The sequence below is a fragment of the Mauremys mutica genome, chromosome 3, assembly GCF_020497125.1.
Source record: "Mauremys mutica isolate MM-2020 ecotype Southern chromosome 3, ASM2049712v1, whole genome shotgun sequence".
NCBI lineage: Eukaryota > Metazoa > Chordata > Testudines > Geoemydidae > Mauremys > Mauremys mutica.
Window position 1 is genome coordinate 210332260 of NC_059074.1, and position 22106 is coordinate 210354365.

Below are 22106 nucleotides of genomic sequence, written 5' to 3' on the forward strand. Positions count from 1 at the left end.
ATTGTGCATCCTGTGCTTGCAGTGCTCATGACGAAGTGCTGCACTGTGCAGGCTCCATGCTTCTGTCAGAGATGGAAGAAGTGGAAGGCCACACAGATTTGTGGGAATTTTTAAGAAGATGTGAAAAATCAGGGACATAGATGACATCATGACAAAGTTGCATGCTGGAAAGTTGACCCCTTACTCCCAGTCATGCCTGCTAACTTGTTTCTGCCCCACCATGCATTGCCAGAAGTTCCCAAAGACAGTGAGCTGGAGATGGCGAGCTGCACAATGGGATACCAACTCATGGTGCATTGCACTGTGCAATGCCACAAGCACTCCTAGTGAGTAAGTGCAGTGCCAACGCAAGGATTCAAGTTTGCATGCACACAAGTGATATACTAGGGTGGCTTTATAAACGTTTGTAGTGCAAATATGGCCTAAATCTGAACAGCTTAGTTTTCTCTCAGGCAGGAGATATGAATACAAGGAGCCTACCCTGCAGTCTGGCCCACTGAGAGCAGCAACCAGAGGAGCAAAATGTCCAAAAAAATCACATATGAACTTAGCAGAAAGAGGACTGTGTTTTCCAAGGATGGGAAAATTTTCTTTGAGAGGAGAAAGGGGACTCAGCTAAATTGGGTGGGCATGTTTGTGTCCCTTCTTTTCTCACCCTAACAGTGAAGAGCAAATGGAAGTAATGGGAATTCAAGGCTTGAAGGTCGCTGGGAGAAAATAAGTTAGAAAGTTAACTTGTATTGTACTGTACAAGACATCTGCATAGGAGAAAACAAGACAAAATGCACTGACTTCTGGGGATTAAGATGACCAAAAAAATAAATAAAAACTTAACTTGCACGTGAGACTTACGTAACATTTCAGAAATCCTATCAAGATTTCTGCCTTCAGACCACTAAAGATGATGCAGATGGACTGCATATGTTGAGGTACAGAATACTAGATGCCCTAATAGAACTGATATCACTTGCTGACTGAACTTTGTAACAGCGATAGCAGTAATTCCAAAGCTCTTCCCCCCAGGTATTAATGACATACTACTGTTGGTGTCATTAAGCATAACCCTAGGTAACTCAGGAGGGTGGAAAACCACAGTGTTAATGAAGCCTTTCTGTACCAGGCCTGAATGAATCAGGGTTGATGCTAAGCTTGTCCAGAGTGCCTCCATGTTAAACTCTAGTCGAACTCACAGGTCAGAATTGAGAATGGAATGTGTAACTGCTTCTTATCAGTGCAACACTGGCACCAGGAGATAGTAAATAGGGGCCTACTTGTATCTGCTTAGGAAGAGGAGGGGAGGGGGAGGCAAAGTAATAAATCCAGAAGTAAACCAACCTAACAGCCTTGAAAAGTTACTAACAAGATGAATTGTTTGCTGTCAAGAATGATTTAACCTGTTTAGTGTAATCGCCAGCTATACAATGTGTCTACTATATAGGAGGGAAGTAAAGAAGGGGGAGGAGAATAGTGGGGGGTAATGAGGATGCCTAGCTGAAGTCATGTATAAGAAGAGACACACAGCTTATGTCTGTGTGCAGGATTTGAGATTGCTAGGTCTCCCTTGCACCTTATTTGGGCTCAAATAAACTTTTTCTGCATTCTCCACCTTGGTGTGTTTATTGGGAGCGAAGCACACCGTGCAACGAACCACTGTTGCTGCCTCAAGCATTCTGTGCTGGCAACACTACCAACTGCAGACCAACAATGACAAGATGGATAATTAGAAGGGAAATAAAAACTGCAGCTAGTAGCTTTGAATGCAAGTCTCAAAAAGCTCCAAAGGATTTCCCTGAAACTATTTCAGGTAACAAACACTGTATATAGGTATCAGTTATTAAGTTGTACTGTGCTGTCTGAGGAAAAAAAAAAAATCTTGGTGCAGATATTTATCCCCTCATCACCGTCTAGTGTGGTGGCAACTTACACAGGATATTGTCCAAGGGGATAAATTTGAACTGTGAAGCAAAAAGAAGGGTTCCGGGTGCAAAACACTACAGGTTTCATCATATCACAAGCAGCATGAATTGACATTGGCACCTGTGCAAAAGCAATACTGCAAACTGCAGAAGCTTAGAGAAGTCTAAAATTATGTAGATCATACTTCAGTGCCAGTGGTTCTCAAACTGTGGGTCAGGGCCCCCTTTGAAAGGGGTCGCCAGGGCTGTATTAGACTTGTTGGGGCCTGGGGCTGAAGCCCGAATCCCACTGCCCAGGGCCCGAAGCCAAAGCCCGAAGGCTTCAGCCCTGGGCGGCGGGGTCAGGTTGCAGGCCCCTGCCTGGGGCTGAAACCCGAGCTTCAGCTTTGCCCCCCGCCCAGAGTGGTGGGGCTCAGGCTCCCCCCGCCCCAGGGCAACAGGGCTTGGGCAGGCTCAGGCTTTGGTCCCTCCTACGGGGGTTGTGAAGTAATTTTTGTTGTCGGAAGGGAGTCACGGTGCCATGAAGTTTGAGAACCCTGTAACCTATAAATACCTAATTCCACCATACAAAAAACTAGAAGCCATGAACCACCTGTCACCCCATGTAACTTACCATAGCCATCATGTCTAAATGATGAAGGGTGTTCTCCCAGAATGGCTTGCCTCTGGCGGCCCTTCCCTCTGTCTAATATACAGGAAAAAAGCAGTTTTAACAAACAGACAAGTACAAGTAATTCTCAAATTAAGATATTAGTTTCATCTAATAAGGGGAAAAAAGTAATTTGACTCATGGTTAACTTAAAAAATTGCCCATTCAAATCAGTTTTTAAACACAAGCTGTTGTCAGAGGACACCAAAATTAAGAGGTTGTCTGCATAACAAATTCCACTTAAGTTGAGATTTTTTTTGCAAAGAGAAGGTACAGACACTTTAAATTTATGGGAATACTTGAAAATTTTCCTAAAGCAACATCACACAATAATATAGGAAACATTTTAGAGTAGGATTTACCTATGCATGTCTTAAAACAAGTTTTAAATACAGTACTTTTGAAAGACAGTACCTGAATCCTACTATTAGCTTCAACAGCAACACATTTTCAAAGTGGGCTTCTTTCAAGAAGTTTCAGCATAAGCCAACAACAACCTGTATTACATGGTTTCACAATCAGTAAACAGAGAGCATTACATATGTGTACACTATATTTACATGAACACCTAGTGGGAGTGCTGAAAGGATTGTACATTACTGCATTATTCATGCTGCATCACAGGCTATATTTCAATTGCTGTAAAATGTCAGAATAATGCACTTCAACAATGGACAGTCCTTTGAGCAAACCTGTTTTATATAACAATCTAAAGTTAAGCAAGGGGTCAACATTACTGGATGGAAGCAGTGCGCCACTTTCAAAAGGGTCATTTCTAATTAGTGACTGCTGCGTACTGGAAAAATGTGAACTCCCAAGTACTCTTTTGGTAAGCAGCAGTTAATTTTAAAGAATATTTCTCACTGTGTTTTGTTAATAAACCACTTCTTTAAGTCCCATATCCAAAGATATGGTGAAATGTTTAAGTTTGCTGTAATTATCATTCTATTTAAATATGACTGAATGATGGAAATTGACTCTCCAAGCCCACTACAGTTAGTGTTTTCCCCAAGTAATTTGAACTGCTGAGCTAAACTCTATGACAGCATACAGTGGGAGATGAGAAATTGTGTGATTTCCACCTAAGATGTTGAGGATAGGTTCCTAGCTAGATGATTACCTTGTCAATAAAAATCAAGGGAGGAGGAGACATGCTCCCACACAGCTCTTTGGCCTATAGAAAGGCCCTTTCAGAGAGCAGAAATGAAAATTTAGGTGTAAAATCCCAGCCTGTGGTTCTATTCTCTTGGACCTATGCAGATTAACTGGTACAGTGACTAGCTGTTAAAGAGTTCTATCTTTAATAGAGGGAATGCCTGTGAAGCACTAGTCTCATAGTAAATGGCAAACGTGAAAGGGGTCAGTCCCCTGGCCAGAAGGAAAAGACATCTCTCCTCAACCAGTCACCTGCTGATAGCATACATGCAATCCAAGAATATATTCCCCTCATATCTGCAGGTATTCCTTAGAGAAGCTGAAATGAAAGAAGCTAGCTTTGAAACAATAGTCTAGGTCTTCTGAGAATTTCAGAAGAGACTGGGGGTACCTCAGCCTACAAGGGAACCAAGAAATAAATGCTACGTCTCTTAAGAACTTTTATTGCTGTGGAGTACACAGTGGCAAGCCAAGCCTCAGCATGAAGTTCTCTGGGGATAAGATCTTGTTTGCTGAAGCTAGAATCTTGCAGTCTGGGTACATCAAGTTCAAAGATCACATAGCACCATCAGAACTTCAGGAAGAGGAATGGCCTGAAGAGTGCATGTGGAACAGTTGGCATGTTACATGAAGTATGGAGAAGTGCTGGGATAATTGCCAGGGTTACTTTATCAAAATTGCTGGTTATGGGCAGTAACTGGTCTATATGCCTGCTTCACTGGATAAAAACTGGCTCAGGGAGGTAGAGTTCACCTATTTGTGTACTCCCCTATATATTACTTTCTGGATCAAGGGATGTGTGCAACAGAAAGAGAAAAACAACACTACAAAGGGACAGCTGGATAGTACAGATCTAAGTCCCTTTCCTCTTACATGGTGTGAAGGGATGTAATGTCAATATATAGATGACAAAGATATTCAAGAAAATGAACTAAAAAAAGAAAAAATGAGTGAGAAACAGATTTGTGCATTTTTAGGCCAGAGTTATGCTGGCGAGAAGCTTCTCATCTCCCACTGCTTCATTTGCTGGAGGAACCTCTGGTCCATACAGTCATATCTGTTTGTAACATAATTACATGAAATAAAGGTTGTCAATTTTGAGACTAGATGCCATAAAAGCAGCTGTAATATAAATTGCAATGTTTAAGAAACTGACAATCCACTTAATCTTTCAGGTTTTTTCACTAGTGCAGTTTCTTTGCTGACAGTTTCTAAACATTTTTCTCAATTTTAATTTTATTTAATATTTCCTGACTACTTTTAAGAGTGAGTTTCTGAATTATGGTTCAAATATTGAAATTCTATCATCAACCAATACTGTAGCTCCCTTGTTAACCTTTTACAAGAACTTCATTGTGAAAATCCAAAACCTGCATTTTTAATTATACAACAGTTTTACAAGCCAAACCACTACTGATAACACCCAACATTTCTACAAAAATGTAAGTTTGAGAGTGCATCTCAGAGAGAAGTCAAAGCCCTTGCTTTCATATTTAAGACTTTGAAGATACTCTACCTTGATTAGACATGTTATGTTTCCACCTCCATGTTATGCACTCCTAGATTTCTAAAGATTACATTATAGAAAAACTATTATTGTATACAAGTCACTGAACAGTTACAAAAAGAGAATACTTTAAATACTTTACAGAGGTCAGGCTACACAGCAATTTGTCTTTTACATTTTTAGTCATATTTTCACTATAAAGCGGTAAGCTCTGACTAGTTTTCACAGTTAAGAACCTAAGAGACAAGTTACACACGCACCACATGTGCACCTCCTTGCTTCAAATACTTAAATTTAATATACCTGAGGAAGCTTGTTTAATATTGTATTATTAATCCCAGTTAACTACAGATAAATCCTTCAGTTTACTTACTATGAGACAATTTACACTGTAAAGACTGACTGCAGTTGTCTTAAATACAGCAAGGAATAAAATAAGAGTATTACAACAATGTAGATGAGATCAACAAGAAATTTGGGATTTACCATTTTATGGAGGTTCTTAAATGTAGCAATTGTAATTAAGGGAAATAAGACCAATATACATAAAAACTTGAACAGAATGGGTACAGTCTATCATGGTATTCATCCCATGCAAATCTGAAGTACTTTAAGTGTCCTCCTTTAAAAACTTGTGGTGGTGGTGCATGTAGTATGCAGACAAGGTGAATTGCAAGTCTGAGTTTTTTCAGAGGGCTTTTTGCTGATGCCGATGTAGTGCATGATGAAGTGTAGAGTCAGCCTGCTGGAGTCCTCTATCCTTCTTAATGCCTTGTCCAACATAGGGGAAAAAGTCCTTTCCATAGAGAAGCAGTGTGTAAGTTTGTAGTTTGTAAGGAATAGTCTGTATCAGTTTCCTCTCCTCCAAAGAGTGAGAGCTGCTTGGAGAAATGCAAGTCCTTGTACTGCGAACATGCTTGCATGTGTGGGCTCCTTGTTGAACTAAATAGCTCATTGTACACCAGTAGGGGGCACTAATGTTCAATGTTACTTTTTTCCTGGATTACGTGTTGGCCTTTGCAAGACAGCCTTCATCAGCAACGGCTTGTTTGAAATGACTATTGCATTACACAAGCTAACCATGTATAAAGTAGTGTCATTAGCACAATCAAACACTTACAGCTATAACATATAAAAAACCTACCTCGTCTGCCCAGATACGGTTTAGTGTAGTCCCAACTATCATTGTCGTTTCTAATGACATTAAGTCGAGTTGGCTGTTAAAATTTAAACACAGGGTAAGTCTTGAACTTATGCACTTCATCAGTAAAATAGTTAATAAAGAAGATCTGAGCATTACCCTTGCATATTCAATTTTTAGTGTACAGCATCCTGCATATATATCTGCTCCATTGAGTGCTGCTTTAGCCTTCTGAGCACAGAGAACGGATTCAAATGTAAATCTTGTTAAGGATTTTTTTTGTTTTTAAATAAAGATGTGTTTTTCCCCCTCCAAAATAATGAAGCAATCCAAGACATTTTAAAGCAACCTACAGTTACTTTGTTAGGAATAAATGAGAGATCTAAACAGACACACTAGTTTAAAACTGCTATAAAGCACTGGCAATTCAAGTTCTCAGATGCAGCCTGAGCCATATGGTTCCTGCCTTTGAAGTGTATGCAGCCCAGGTTGAGCAGTTTCATGAATTAAGACTAGATTCATTCTGCTTACAGTCTATGCAGGTCCAGTGAAAGTCTTAGTTTATTCACACAGGTCTCTCCATATTGAGAGCGTATCCAACTTCTAAATGGTGGACACCCTACAGCTCAGAGTGAAAATGGAAGTGGCCACTTCAGCTGATAGTCTAAGACAGGGGTGGGCAAATTTTTGGCCCGAGAGCCACATCTGGGTGGGGAAATTGCATGCAGGACCATGAACGTAGGGCTGAGGCAGGGGGTTGGTGCAGGAGGGGTGCGGCAGGGAGCTCAGGGCACGGGGGCTCAGGGTGCAAGAGGAGTTTGGGGTGTGGGCTCTGGCCCAGCGTCACTTACCTGGAGTGGCTCCGGAGTGGCAGCAGGGCTAAGGCAAGCTCCCTGCTGCCCTGGCCCCGCGCTGCTCCTGGAAGCGGCAGGCACCCTCAGGTGCGGGGGGCAGAGGGCTCCGGGTGCTGCCCTTGCCTGTGGGTACCTCCCCCGAAGCTCCCATTGGCTGCGGTTCCCCTTTCCCAGCCAATGGGAGCTGCAGGGGGCCTGCAAGCGAGCAGCGTGCGGAGCCCTCTGCCCCACCTTCCCCTTCCCAGGGGCTGTGGTGCCAGCTGGTTCTGGGAGTGGTGCGGGGCTGGCAATCCTGCAGGCCAGATCCAAAGCCTCAATGGGCCGGATATGGCCCATGGGCCGTAGTTTGCCCAGTCCTATTCTAAGAGCTTGTATTCATGAACATTAACTTATGGCAAGCTAAGGGTGAATCACACCCTTAGCTTGCCACACACCAACTGTCCCTTGTGGACCCTGCTTATGCACCTTAACAGTTTGTCAATGCACATCAGCAGGGTTCACACAGACAAGCAGTCTGTGACAGGCTACTGCAGGGTAGATTAAAACCTAGCTTGCTGCAAACTAAATGTTTGTGTAGGCAAGCCTAAAACTTAAGGCTTACTACACACTAATCAGAGTATGTGGATGTAGCACGTTACTGACAAATATTGCGAATGACTGTGCCATGGTAACCAAGGACAAGGTTCAAACAAAACCCTTGAACAAGGCGGCTGGAGTTGGTATCTCCCCTTAGTACTACTAAAACCAGGCCTGGAAGGTTGGGTCTGGACAGACGTGAACTCTATCACCTTAGCATGGAAGGAACTGAGGATATAAAAAGGGAAAGATTTGAGTAGTCTGTCCCTTCCAAGAAAAATTCTACCACTGAATCAGGGAAAAGAAGTTTAAGAGACTTCTTGTGTTTGGATTTGTTAGTTAAACATTGTGTTTGTAGATGAACATACAAGAGACCCCAAATGGACATTTTTGACTACAGACACTGTATTTGTGGCCTGAGATTAAAGAGAAATTTGCTTTAACTTCATTGCCCAGTGGTAGAGAAGACAGCCTGCAAGACAAGTGTCCCTTCAATATGCTAGGGTCAATACACTGGGGAGGGAGGGGAGGAGATTCATATTCTTTACATATTTTGAGATTTTTAGTTCTCTGGAGACTAGCACAAGAACATACAAAATGCCTGCAGAGATCTAGAGGATGGCTTATGTCAGGGTGTCCCCTCCCTCCTTGATCCCTGTATTCAGTGGTCTGCTGTGCCAGACGGTCTAAATTCAGCAGCACCCAGCACAACAGACCACACAATTTGCAGCATCTTTTTAATGGGGGAAAACCATGAAACTGACTTTATACAATGTGCTCCCAAATGCACAAAAATGATTAGCCTGTAACATTCATCTTAGGAGTTACTTTTAGCACAGAATATAAAAACAAATGAACAAATATGTGATTTAAAAGTGGCAATAATTTGGTGCAGATTTATCTGCTGCATACACTGGAAATGACAAAGCATCTTGAATCTAATAATTCTCAAATTTGTAGAGCTCAAGATTAATGTAAAATCTTACTGACATATGCATGCTTAAGTCTCATCTGCAGCTGAGAACATACAAATATGAGTATTAATAAAAGGATATTCAACCATTGCTTGTATTCCATTTCTCTTGAATATAACAATACGTTGCACTTTCCCAACAGGGTTGCACACAGTATACAAGACATCCTATAAATGAAGAAGAAAAGCTATTTTAGACAGACATTTCAAGTTTGACATTTTTATGAAGATTCACAAGTGTTCTACAGGACTTCAAGGTATATTGCATGTGTTCATGGAGTAAATTTCACCATCAGCATTTAAATCTCAAAGAAGGATAAACCCAGTTATTTATCAAATTATAGCTACTTTATATGTATATTAAGAAATGTTAACCTTAAAAGATGATGATTTTTCCTTATGTTGCTGTATCACAATCAAGAACAGTCAACTCCCTCAAAGGAAGATTGTCTGTTTTCAATTTCTAAAATACATAACCTCTTAACCAGGGGTTCTCAAACTGGGGGTTGTGAACCCACAGAGGGTCACGAGGTTATTACCTGGAGGTCATGAGCTGTCAGTCCTGTGCCCACATTACATTAAATTAAGATTAAATTAAATTAAAAATCCCTGTTTTTAATTTATAAGGGGGAGGGGGTGTCGCACTCAGAGGCATGCTGTGTGAAAGGGTTCACCAATACAAACAGTTTAAGACTCACTAAAGGAAGCATTCACGCAAGTATTAGGCTTCACTCCAGGATATAGCTCAGGCCACAAAAGGAGAATTCCTCTCTCTCTATGCCGGGGTGAGCAAACTATGGCCTACAATTTCATCTCAGCCTGACTTTCTAATACCTCCTAATGGAGACTCAGACATCAGTTTAAACTCAACATGGCTAATACTGAGCTCCTAATCCTGCCCACAAATGCCCTCCCCACTCCCTCCTTTCTCAATCACTGTGGACACCACCACTATCCCGGCCTGCCACTCAGGCCTATAACCTGTGCCTCATGTTCAACACAGGCTTCTCTCTAGGTCCTCACATCCAGCCTGTGTCTCATTCATGCCAATTCTTTATGCATTTCATCTCTAAAATAAGGCCTTACTTATCCATTCGCACTGCTAAAACTCTCATCTTGACAGCTGCAACCTCTGTCTCTCTGGCCTTGACAAATGCAACCTAGCCCTTTCAGAATACTGCTGCAAAGGTTTTCCTAGCCATTGTTTTGATTGTGCCATCCCTCCACTGGCTCCTTCTTCCCTATCACATCAAACAAACTGCTTTGCCTTTACTTTCAAGGCCCTTTACAGTCTATCTCTACCCTATCATCTCATTTGCTGTCAAGATGTCAATTTCCATTACTGATTGGCCCCTCTTGTTAAATTTTCAAACAAACACCTTCATGCTTTCTCCCATGCTGCCCCTAACGTCCAGGAGGAGCTCCCTACAAACACCTGCAAAATTAACTCATTATCCTCCTTCAAAACTCTCTTCTTATGTGATGCCCATAAAAAACTTGACCATGGCTAGGCTGTTGGTGTGTTGAGTCCTCTGCCGATCATGCTGATTAATACAGATTCACTGTTTCCTTGTACTCCCCACTCTGTAGTTTCTTGTTTTATACTTGGATCATAAGCTCTTGGGTCATGGACCATATTTTTGTTCTGTGTTTGTACAGCACGTAGCATAATGGGTCTGGGGTCCTGGTCCATGAATAGGGCTCCTAGGCACTGTGATAATACTAATAATAAATGTATTCACCCAAACCGAAGTATTTGCAGGTGGCGTGCCTGTCCTATCACTGAATGCAGAAAAAGCCTCTGATTGCAAGAATTATGTTTTTGTAGTGCTATAGCACATGGCATTCAAAGTTTAATTCATAATTTATAAAAGCCCCATTTTCAGCCCCAACCTTTGATAGTAGTGATGAATGATTAAAAGGACTTGAATTTCATCTCCAGAAAGTGGAAAAATACAAATAAGAGGGTGTCTTGTATTTCCACTGCTCTTTGCATGAGAAGCTGTACCCAGGCTAGTGCAATGTGCAACATGTCAAAATATCAAAAGTAAAGAGGGATGTTTTATGCAATGACAAATTGTGACATCACAAAACCCAGACAATCTATTGCCTTGGTTTCTAACCAACTGATGGCTAGAAAATAAGCCAGTTAAATAGTGAGATAACACCCATGGTCAAAACTCCAGGTTCTCATGCCCTGTAATGGGAATAAAGAGAAAGTGGGATTTTTTTAGAATACATTTGAATATAAATGTCTGATGTGTGTCCAAGTAGTTGTAACTTTTAAAGTAAGTTTTAGTAATCGATGGATCACTCGATGATTGCTTCTGAAGCACCTGGCATTGGCCACTGTCAGAAGACAGGATACTGGGCTAGATAGACCATTGATCTGACCCCGTGTAGCCATTCTTATGATTTTAGTTGATTGCCTGCTAGGGTTAAGTGCAGAGCTAACAAAACAGAAGTCTTCAAAGATACTGCGTAATAGCTGTGCTCATCCTATCTTGCTTCAGAGGTATTATGCAATCTCTGAAGGGTTCAGTGGCCAGGATTTTGAAATATTATAAGTTGCTAAATACTTTCTGAAAGACATTCCAAACGTATTGCTATAACAAGGGGAATGCCATTCAGATTTTAAGCCGTTAAGAATATTTGTGATTGAGAGAGTTCTGTTGGACTGTTTTCTGCTCATAATAACTTGCTCTGATAGAATATTAATAGTTGCCTTAAGCAAATATTACTAAAAATGTTCTATGTACTTAGAGCATATTAAATGGTAGCAAGTTTTATGAGCACACAAGCAAGAAGCAGCTAGTTTTAGGGGGCAAGGTTAACAATGAAAAAAATCCATTAAAAAGGAGTGCCATATACTCCTGACTCCAATTAGTCAAACCTGTAAATCAGATTGTTTTACTTTCTGCAAGCATAACCAATGTTTTGGATATATAGCACAGGGTCTTATAAACTGTACCTTCATACAAATGGATGCATCCTGAATACTAGTTGCATCTCTGGAGAAATCTGATATGTACATGCTTCACTTGAATTCACTGTTGTAACAAAAAATACACCAAAACTGACTGCATATCAAACAGCTTATATGGATACCCATAATTCTTCTGACTCACGTAAATACATTACATAATTATAACAATAAAGGGTATACACTGGAAGTGAAATTGAAAGGTTTTAAAAAAAATTTAAAGAAACATACCACTGTAATTGGGTAGAGAGGATTTTGAATTGACAATAGGAGAACTTTGTTTCCACCTGATGGATCATCTGTGTTCCCTGGCCGAGTGATCCTTTTGCTTGTAGAATAGTTGAAAAAAGCTTGTTGTCCAGCAATATACACTGGCTCATCTGCGGCAAATGTCACACACTTCTTGGCACTTTCTATGTTTTCAAATTCCACCAAAGCCTGGCGTTTAAATGGCATCATCATGACATAGCTGGTCAGTAGAAAAAAAAAAACAGAGTAAGTTCTCCTGATATGCTTTTTCTTAAGATTGCTTGTCATAAATGGAACAATGTTAATTTTTTTTTTTAATTCCCTAGTGTAAGACATCTGGTCTCCCTTCATAAGTTAGTAACTTTCATTCCATTTCCTAAATCAAGTCATGTAACTATAATTATAAAGTACATTTGTACAAAAAAGTTAAACAACTTATCAGTAAGTTAGATAAGCAACAAGTAGTGTTTTCAGAATATAAAGAGTTAAATATTAGTCTACTAAAGCTTGTAATGTTCACAACTAGCTGATATGAATGATATATACTAGCCCTGCTAGAACTGTAACTAGCTAAAGATTTTACTTCCAATACAAATGTTTTTAAATTGTAGCTAGTAAAAGGCCATGGATGGTCAAGTGAAAATAGCAAAAAGAGATCACACTTTGACACAGTATCAGAGTGCGAGAAACCTCTAACTCTAGCATAACTATTCTTATAGTTAACTATTGAAAGTCTGACTGCAGACATGCAGTGTTGAATGTACAATGCCTGCAGTTAGAGACATTGCCAAGAAGTTCAGTATTCCTGTGCTACCGACTTAATTATTGATAAAAATGGCCATTTTGAGATTAGGGATCCCATTGCAAGTCTAGCAGATCATTTAGCTTTGTTCTCAAAAGCAATCTTACCACCAAAGCTCCCAACCTGCCTTGAGCCACCAGAGACATGGTTTTACTACTGTCAACATACCATATAGTTCCAAATTTTTCAAGAGCCTCCACAAGGTCCGCTTCTACAACTGATTCGCAGAGTCCTCGGACATGGACGACAGGAGAAATAGAAACTTTGTGATGACTTCCACCCACATCCTAACAAAAGCACAAAATTTTTCTAGTTTATACCAGAACTTAAAACACAGCTATAATTAACCACATGTAAGTAAATGTCCGACCTCTCCACAGCAAAAGTGCCTCCAGCCATCCACAAGATCTAACACACACGAAGAGTCAAGTGAGTCAGACCAAGCATGTTGCTGAGTTGGGTATCTAGGTTCCCTTCAAAATTAACCAGTTAACCAAGACCCCAGTTTCCAAGTTTGGTCATCTGCATTAGTAAGACCTTGTCTATACAAGGAAGTGAACCATAGATTACAAAAGATTTCTACTGTGGAATATACTCTCCTCAACTGGGAAGGAAAATTGTTTGGATGCAAACACAGATAAGCCTGAACAACCTTTTTTTATATTCTTCCAATCTAGTTTAAGCCAATTTTTGTTGGTGATGCGCAGAGGACAAGGGGACTGAGAAGATCCATTACTGAAATCTGAACTGCTATGGGTCATTTTCCTACTGTAGACAGGATCTGAGTTTCAACAACATTTTCTCACACTATGCAGGAAGAATACCAATTAATTGACTACAGGCCCTGTATCTTATGTGATTATGCACTTTCCTCACATCACTGAGGGCTACATCAGCACTTAATCAGAATTATACCTAAGGAGTCAGCACTTAAAAAAACTCACAAATGTTTATATATTTTATATCCTGTTTTCTGATCCTAGGGGACATTTGTACACAACCTCTGTGATTAACTACTTTAAGAAGATTCAGTGTCTCGATGACACAGCATAACTCCCACAATGAAGATTTTCAGAACTTAATGTTATCAAATAATTTCATTACTCAACCAATTCCTTCACTACCATCCCTCACAAATGGTCTGCAATAAGAACTGTATATGCCAGGTCATTAGCACAAAAGCATCCTGGTTTCCTTTAAGTACAATCACCATGTTTATGCATGATTGAATAGCTCAGGTGGTACTTTTTAGTTAATCTTTCCCTGTGCATCCTTGAGATAAGAACAAGGATGGTAAATTTCAGCCCAAAGACAGAAAAGATGAATAAACTGAAGAGGGAACAGACATTGAAAGATCCAAAGCTAGCAGGAAAAAATTAGATATTAAAGGCATACTAAATAAGTTGTGACACAAACAGCTGTTGTGGTCAACTCCTGCCACACTGTAGATTAGTCCAATATGAAGTTAAACAATATAATTTTAACCAAGTCTGTTTTCTGGAAATATATCCATGCAAAAGTGTAATGTTTTCCAACTACGGTGTAGATGCCTTGACCTGGGGTCCTCAAGCCCCCTCAGGATAAGCAATTAGTAAAAAGTTTTGCATAAATTAGCTTCTAAGATTGTCTTTCTTATAGTTCAAGATGTCCTTATCTTCCCTTCCCACCACCTTTTTTTGAGCCTGCAAATTCAAGGAAATTGACTGCAAGTTTAAACCCACATCTATTTTACTTGTGGATTATATACTTATTTGTAAATATGCAGTAACTACATTGAACATGAGTTTCTTGCAAAAGCAAGATTTGTAATTTCTCTTTAAATCCAGAGTTCTTCCCTTTGAACAACTGATTTTTGAGGTGTTAGTGATATTTCCAAGATTACAGTCCTCAGTATCTGCAATTACAAACTGCAAATGGCTTTGACACTGTAATCCTTATGAACAACCTCAGAATCTGCAAACCCTGGACAGCCAGTGAGTAAATTACTTTGTAATCTTAATTTTAGTTGCAGATTGTTGTAGATACTTGCAGGATTATATTGTTTTAAACTGCAACACGTGTTCTTTGAAGACGAGTGGTGGTGGCTGTGGCGGGGAAGAGCACCAATCATATTTGCATAAATCACTACAACAACTTCCTTAATTAAATCCACTATCTTTGAGGTCTAAAGCAACAGCTATAAAATTAAACAGAAGATTATTATACTTTCAGCTGCAGGTGTTTAAAGATTGTGGAAAGTTGAGGGAAATACTCAGAAGTTTCTATTTTCCTCTTATTCTGTTCTTTATTCTGTCCTCTCCTGCTGGTTGGTAGCAAATCTAGTTCCACTCCAGCCATGGAGAGCATCACCTGTTTCCTCTTTCTGCACAGCACAGGCCAATGGCAAAAGCAGCTAGGCTGACTTCTTATTCCCCACTTATGTAGCCACTAGCATTGAGTTGAAGTTTTCCTTAAGCTGCCTATAATGAGATTAAACTCTTTCCTGAGGGGTTAGCCAGTTTAGGATCCAGCATAGTAGTATAAATAGTTCAAATTATTTGTGTGGACACTGTGGAAGCAGCAAGAAAAAAGGAGAGCCAGCACTGTAGGCTGTAAGTGCTCGACAGACCACAGTTAGGAACCATAAATTCCCTTTCCTCAACTGTTGTTTCGGAAGCTAAGAACAAAAAATACAAAGTAAAGAAGAATGCCTCAGATGCTAATGCATTTATTTTTAAATTTGTTTAAGCTATGGTGATAAATATTTAAGAACAGATTTACAAGTACTATGTATCTCAAGAGTTAGGCACACAGATATGCAACTGAGGCTTTGGACTTATCTACACAAGCAAACTGTAACACTTTAACCATACTGATACAGTTAAAGCAGTACAAATCACCTAATGTGGATGCAGTTTGTCCATACGGGAAAGGAAATAAGCTAAATTGGTATAAGGAACTTTTATTCCACTATCACTGCGTCTATACTAAATTATGTGCACATGAACTTAAAAGCAGTCCACAAATGTGCAAGATGTGGCTCCTGCCAAAGATTATGTCTAAACTTGGAAGGATTAGATTAACAGTAAATGTCACTGCCTTCACATGGCATCCCCTGTAAGCAGTGAAAAGCAAAGCTAAAGTAAACTAAATGCAAAATGATAGGTTTCAGAGTGGTAGCCGTGTTAGTCTGTATCAGTAAAAACAATGAGGAGTACTTGTGGCACCTCAGAGACGAACAAATTTATTTGGGTATAAGCTTTCATGGGCACTTCATCAGGCCCACGAAAGCTGATGCCCAAATAAATTTGTTAGTCTCTAAAGTGCCACAAGTACTCCTTGTTGTAAATGCAAAATGTAAGCTCAAGTTCTCATTGTAAAAAGTGAAAGACAAATACAGCCTGACGGAATCATCATCCAATTGGTCCCCATTAGCATTACAAACCTTATCACTGGGGTCTGCTCTCAAGGTGTTGCATCTCAATATTGAGGGAATCTCAGGGCAAGTTTACACTACCACTTAAGTTGATCTAACTTACATCGCTCAGGGGTGTGAAAAAGAAACACCCCCCCCCCCCAGCGATCTAAGCGCTGTCCACACCAGCACTATGTTGGTTTTTGTGTACAGTGAAATCAATGAAAAAATATTTCCATCGATAATTGAAATTACAGATAGGCAAAGGAAAAAAATGCCACGAGAATTTTTTAAAGTTTGATTTAAGGAGATTTACTTTGTATATTTTAAACACAAGATGTTGGCAATTTGTGTGCTAAGGGTTATAAAGCTTTAACTTTTACAATTTCAATGTCTGTCATTATTGTCTACACCTAATAAATTTGCACAAATGTGAAAATTTAAAAATAGATAAAAATAAAATGCTTAATAATAATCAACATTATCTGTCAAAATTATAAGAAATAAAAATCAACTTCTGCCAAGCATAATTATATCAGTGTGCTCAGAAGGCCAGCAGTGTCACAGAGACCCAGCCAGTCACAACCTCATTCATTCTGACAATGACTATGGGCAGCCAAAGCTACCTCCTGCAGACATCCCTATTTTGGTTAGCCAAGTGGCTCCCAAAACACAAGTTCCCCCTTATCAAGTGTCACCCGGGAAGACCAACCTCCTGCTGATGGAGCTGAAGGTTTGGAGGGGGAATAAATGCCATATTAATGCTCAAGAATCCCCATGCATAAAATGTGGAGGGACCCACAGAACAGAAAGTCACAGTACTTGTAGCAGCTCAGGGATAATACTGGCAGAAGTTCCTTGTGGAAAGAGTGGGAAAGAGGTAACAAAAATCTCAGTCTCTTGCGTGTATGAGGTGTTTAGCAGGATTTGCAACCTTTAAGGCTAACAGGACTACCACCTGAAGGCTCCTGATTCAGCCCCACTTGCGATTGTTCAATCAGATGTGCGAGGATGTGATGGGAAGCAGGATGAGGATACATTACAATAAGATGACACCCATGTGTGTAAGGATTGGTCTCAACAATTTTGTACTGCTATAAATGTATATCTACAAGAATAAGCTACACTAATATATAAACCTTTATGGGATAAAAGTTTAATATTTTTTTATATAGATATAGATAAAGAGAGAGAAAGAGAGAATGAATCTCAGTGGTTCTCAAACTTTTTTTTTTTTTTTTTTTTTTTTTACTGGTGACCCCTTTCACATCGCAAACCTCTGAGTGCAACCCCTCCCCCACCCCATAAATGTATTAAAAAGTGGTTTTAATTTAACACCATTATAAATGCTGAGTGTCCCTAAACTACTGACTGAAAATGAGGATATGGAAGTAGAAATTACTAAAACAGCTTTATGGGACCAAATCAGGGGCCTGGATAATCTGCATCCAAGTATATTAAAGGAACTGGCACATGAAATTGCAAGTCCAGTAGCAAAGATTTTTTAATGACTCCATAAACTTGGGGGTCATACCCTAGGACTGAAGAATTACCAATATAAAATCTATTTTTAAGAAAGGGGGAAAAAAGTGTTCAGGGAAACCAGAGGCCTGTTAGTTTGACCTGAATTGTATGCAAGATCTTGGAATAAATTTTGAATGAGACAGTAGTGAGGAACACAGAGGTAAATGGTAATTAGGATAAAATACAACATGGTATTACAAATGGTAGCTTGTGCCAAACCAACAGGATCTCTCACTTTGAGAAGATTTCTTTTAGACAAAGGAAATGCAGTAGATCTAATCTATCTGGATTTCAGTAAGGCACTTGATACAGTTCCACATGGGAAATTATTAGTTAAATTGGAAAAGATGGAGACTAATATGAACACTGAAAGGTGGACAAGGAACTGGTTAAAGGGGAGATTACAACAGGTCACACTGAAAGGTGACTTGTCAGGCTGGAGGGAGGTTGCTAGTGGAGTTCCTCGGGGATTGGTCTTGGAACCAATATTATTTAACATTTTCATTAATGGCGTTGGCACAAAAAGTGGAAGTGTGCTAATAAAATTTGCAGATGACAAAAAATTGTGAGGTATTGCTAGTACGGAGGACCGGAATATCACACAAGAAGATCTAGACAATCACGAAAACTACAGTGATAGAAATACGATGAAATTTAATAGCACAAATTGCAAGGTCATGCACTTAGGGACTAACAACAGGAATTTTTGCTATAAGCTGGGGTCTTACCAGTCGGAAGTGACAAGGGAGGAAAAAGGCCTGGGTGTATTGGTCGATCACAGGATGACTATGAGCCACCAATATGGATGCAGCTGTGAAAAAGGCTAATGCAATCCTAGGATGTATCAGGTGAGGTATTTCCAGTAGAGAGCAGGAAGTGTTAGTACCATTATACAAGGCATGGGTGAGACCTCATCTGGAATACTGTGTGCAGTTCTGGTCCCCCATGCCATGTTTAAGAAAGATGAATTCAAACTAGAACAAGTGCAGAGAAGGGCTATTAGGATGATGAGAGGAATGGAAAACCTATCTTATGAGAGGAGATTCAAAGAGTGTGTCTTGTTTAGCCTAACCAAACAAAGGCTGAGGGGAGATATGATTGTTCTCTATAAATACATCAGAAGGATAAATGCCAGGGAGGGAGAAGAGTTATCTAAGTTAAGCACCAATGTTAACACAAAAATAAACGGATATAAATTAACCGTCAACAAGTTTAGGTTTGAAATTAGACCAAGGCCTTGGCTATACTTGCATTTTACAGCGCTGCAACTTTCTCGCTCAGGGGTGTGAAAAAACACCCCCGAGTGCAGCAAGTTACAGCGCTGTAAGCCGCCAGTGTAAGCCGTGTTCCCAGCGCTGTAAGCTAATCCCCTCAGGGAGGTGGAGTACCTGCAGCGCTGGGAGAGCTCTCTCCCAGCGCTGGCGCCACGACCACACTTGCACTTCAAAGCGCTGCTGCGGGAGCGGTCCCGTGGCAGTGCTTTGGAGTTTCGAGTGTAGCCAAGCCCCAAGTTTTCTAGCCATCAGAGGAGTGAAGTTCTGGAACAGACTTTTAAGGGAAACAGTGGGGGCAAAAAACCCTAACTGGTTTCAAGACTGAGCTTGACAAGTTTATGGAGGGGATGGTATAGTGAGACTGCCTACAATGGCATGTAGCCCATCTGCGACTGCTAATAGCAAATAACTCTCAGCAGCCAGCAATGGGACACTAGAAAGGGGGGGGCTCTGAGTTACTAGAGAGAATTCTTTCCCAAGTATCTGGCACTTGGTTCTTGATGACATGCCTAGAGTCCAAGTGACCACCATATTTGGGGTCAGGAAGGAATTTTCTCCTGGGTCAGACTGGCACAGACCCTGGCAGTTTTTCGCTTCCTCTGCGGCATGGGTCACTTGCAGGTTTAAACTAGAGTAAATGGTGGATTCTCTTTAACTTGAAGTCTTTAAAACATGATTTGAGGACTTCAGTAACTCAGCCAGAGATTATGGGTCTATTACAGGAGTGGATGGGCAAGGTTCTGGGGCCTGCAACGTGCAGGAAATCAGAATAGATGATCATGATTGTCCCTTCTGGCCTTAAAAATCCATGAGACTGCCAGAAGCTGGGTGACAGGGGATGGATCACTCAATTAATTTATTCTGTTCATTCCTGCTGAAGCATCTGGCACCAGCCACTGGTGGAAGACAGGATACTAGGCTAGATGGACCACTGGTCTGACTCACTATGGCCATTCTTATAACTGTGTTCACACTAGGGTTGTGCTGCTTTAATTAAACCAATATAGTTGTAACGCAGGGGTTCTCAAACTGGGGGTCAGGACCCCTCAGAGGGTCACGAGGTTATTACATGGGGGTTGCGAGCTGTCAGCTTCCATCTCAAATCTCGCTTTGCCTCCAGCATTTATAACGGTGTTAAATATGTTTTAAAGTGTTTTAAATTTATAAAGGGGGGGGTCGCACATAGAGGCTTGCTATGTGAAAGACGTCACCAGTACAAAAGTTTGAGAACCGCTGTTGTAGCGGTACAAGAACTGTGTGTAGTTCAGCCCTAAGTCAGGAAGCCACAAAACCTACAGAAGAGTCACGGTTAAGGCTACGATTTTACTCATGGAGGTCACAGCAGTCACGGATTCCATGACTTTACCGGACCGCTGTGACTTCAGCTGCTGACAGCTGAAGCGGGGGCTGGAGGCAGGACTGTGCCCCTGCCCTGCTGCAACAGCAAGCTGGATGGCTGGAATCAGGATCCTACAGCCCCTACTCTGTGGTTTTTTTTGGGGGGAGGGGAGAAAGAAGGGGGGAGAGGAGACTGCAGTCGGCACCCCGCACCCTTGCCCGGCAGCTATAGCCAGGGCTGTGCACCCCAACCCTGCAACTCCAGCCAGGGTTGCGCGCCCCAGCCGCCTGGCAGAAGCTGCAGCATGAGCTGTGTGTCCTGCAGCTGCGGCCTTCTCCGGAGCGGGGGGGCTGTGCGCCTCTCCATGGCTGCAGCCCCCACTACAGCTGCTGGAGATGGGGGTCTTGGCCTGTCAGTTTCCCCCACCATGGGACTCCATTCCTTCCCCCTATTTAGACCTGCCCCCGGTTATTTTTTTAATAAAAAGTCACGGATAGGTCATGGGCTCAATGAATTTTTGTTTATTGCCTGTGACCTGTCTGTGACTTTTACTAAAAATAACCGTGACAAAATCTTAGCCTTATTCATGATATATGCTGAAGCAAAAGATAAAAGTGTGCAAAAAGCATTGTAATGATTACCCAGAACAGCAGACATAGATTATAGCAGAGCTATTGTAAAAGGCGCTGCAGTTGTCAAAGTACTATGGCACCTGTGACCTCCCCCTTAAATAGCTATCAGTACAAGAAAAGAAACACAAATGGTCTGAAAAAGCAGTCATCGCTGTCAATGACGCATACCGCAGCTATTCAGGACATCGCCATTATAGTTCCTATGCTCTAGTGGTCACCATATCTTGACCTACAGATATCAAGGCAGCTAAGCAACATAAAAATGCAGTTATTTACAGCATTTGCAGATTGATTCCATCTGAAAAAAAGCCTTGTGGGTTTATGTAGAGATTGTAATCATTATCAATGTTCTCTTTTTACACAGAGGTCTCTCTGCATCAACTCCTTTGCCTCGTAGGATGGTACTACCAGTTCCACCAGGCACAACAATCTTATCCTGCACCAAATCCAGCAGACTAGATTAATTAGTGTTACCAACTTTACTCAGCAGTAAATATAGCTGAATTTCGCTTTTAATTTCCAGAACATCAGTTGATAGTAGACTCACTGTCTATTTGGTGTATTTCTACAGTTCTGACTGGATTTCTTGGCCCTGGGCTGACTGCCTGTTTGTTCCCACCCTTTCCTTCTGGACTCTCCCTCAGTCTCTTCGCCTCAACTTCACTCCCCACCTGTCCCCCTTACCCTCTTCTCCCCTGCCCGCCCCCATCTTTCTACTTAACTTATCCCCTCCTCAAGTAACCCCCCCCACACACACAAAGAGTAGAGCTAGCATGACATTTGCCACCATCACACTGTTCATTCTGCTTGTATGTTATAACCCTTCTGTCTTGTATATTTAAATTGTAAGCTCTTTGGGGAAGGAACCATCTACTACTCCTTGTCTGTACAATGACAAGTACAATGGGACCTCATTGTTGGCTGGCCCTTTGGCACTACCATAATAAACATGATTAAGAATATTTTTTAAAATTAGAAATATAGGGTCCTTATCTACCCACCCAAGGCTGGGTGATAAGACAAAGACATGATGTGCCCCCCCCGCCCTCCTCCAACAAGAGACCAGTAAAATAAAAATAACTATATAACTGAAGCTGAGAGCACTTCTGTAGAACTGCAGCATCAAGAGCTGATGTAA

General features: G+C 41.0%; 1 protein-coding gene across 1 annotated transcript in view; it reads right to left on the bottom strand.

Annotated features, from left to right (window-relative positions):
• HNRNPLL (heterogeneous nuclear ribonucleoprotein L like) overlaps positions 1-22106 on the bottom strand; it is a 40373-nt gene that overhangs the window by 13184 nt on the left and 5083 nt on the right. The window contains exons 2-7 of the mRNA XM_045009835.1: positions 12974-13092; positions 11986-12223; positions 8854-8939; positions 6528-6624; positions 6372-6444; positions 2530-2601 (exon numbers count right to left, since the gene is read on the bottom strand). Coding sequence (XP_044865770.1) covers positions 2530-2601; positions 6372-6444; positions 6528-6624; positions 8854-8939; positions 11986-12223; positions 12974-13092 — 685 coding nt within the window. The remainder of the gene's footprint in view (positions 1-2529; positions 2602-6371; positions 6445-6527; positions 6625-8853; positions 8940-11985; positions 12224-12973; positions 13093-22106) is intronic.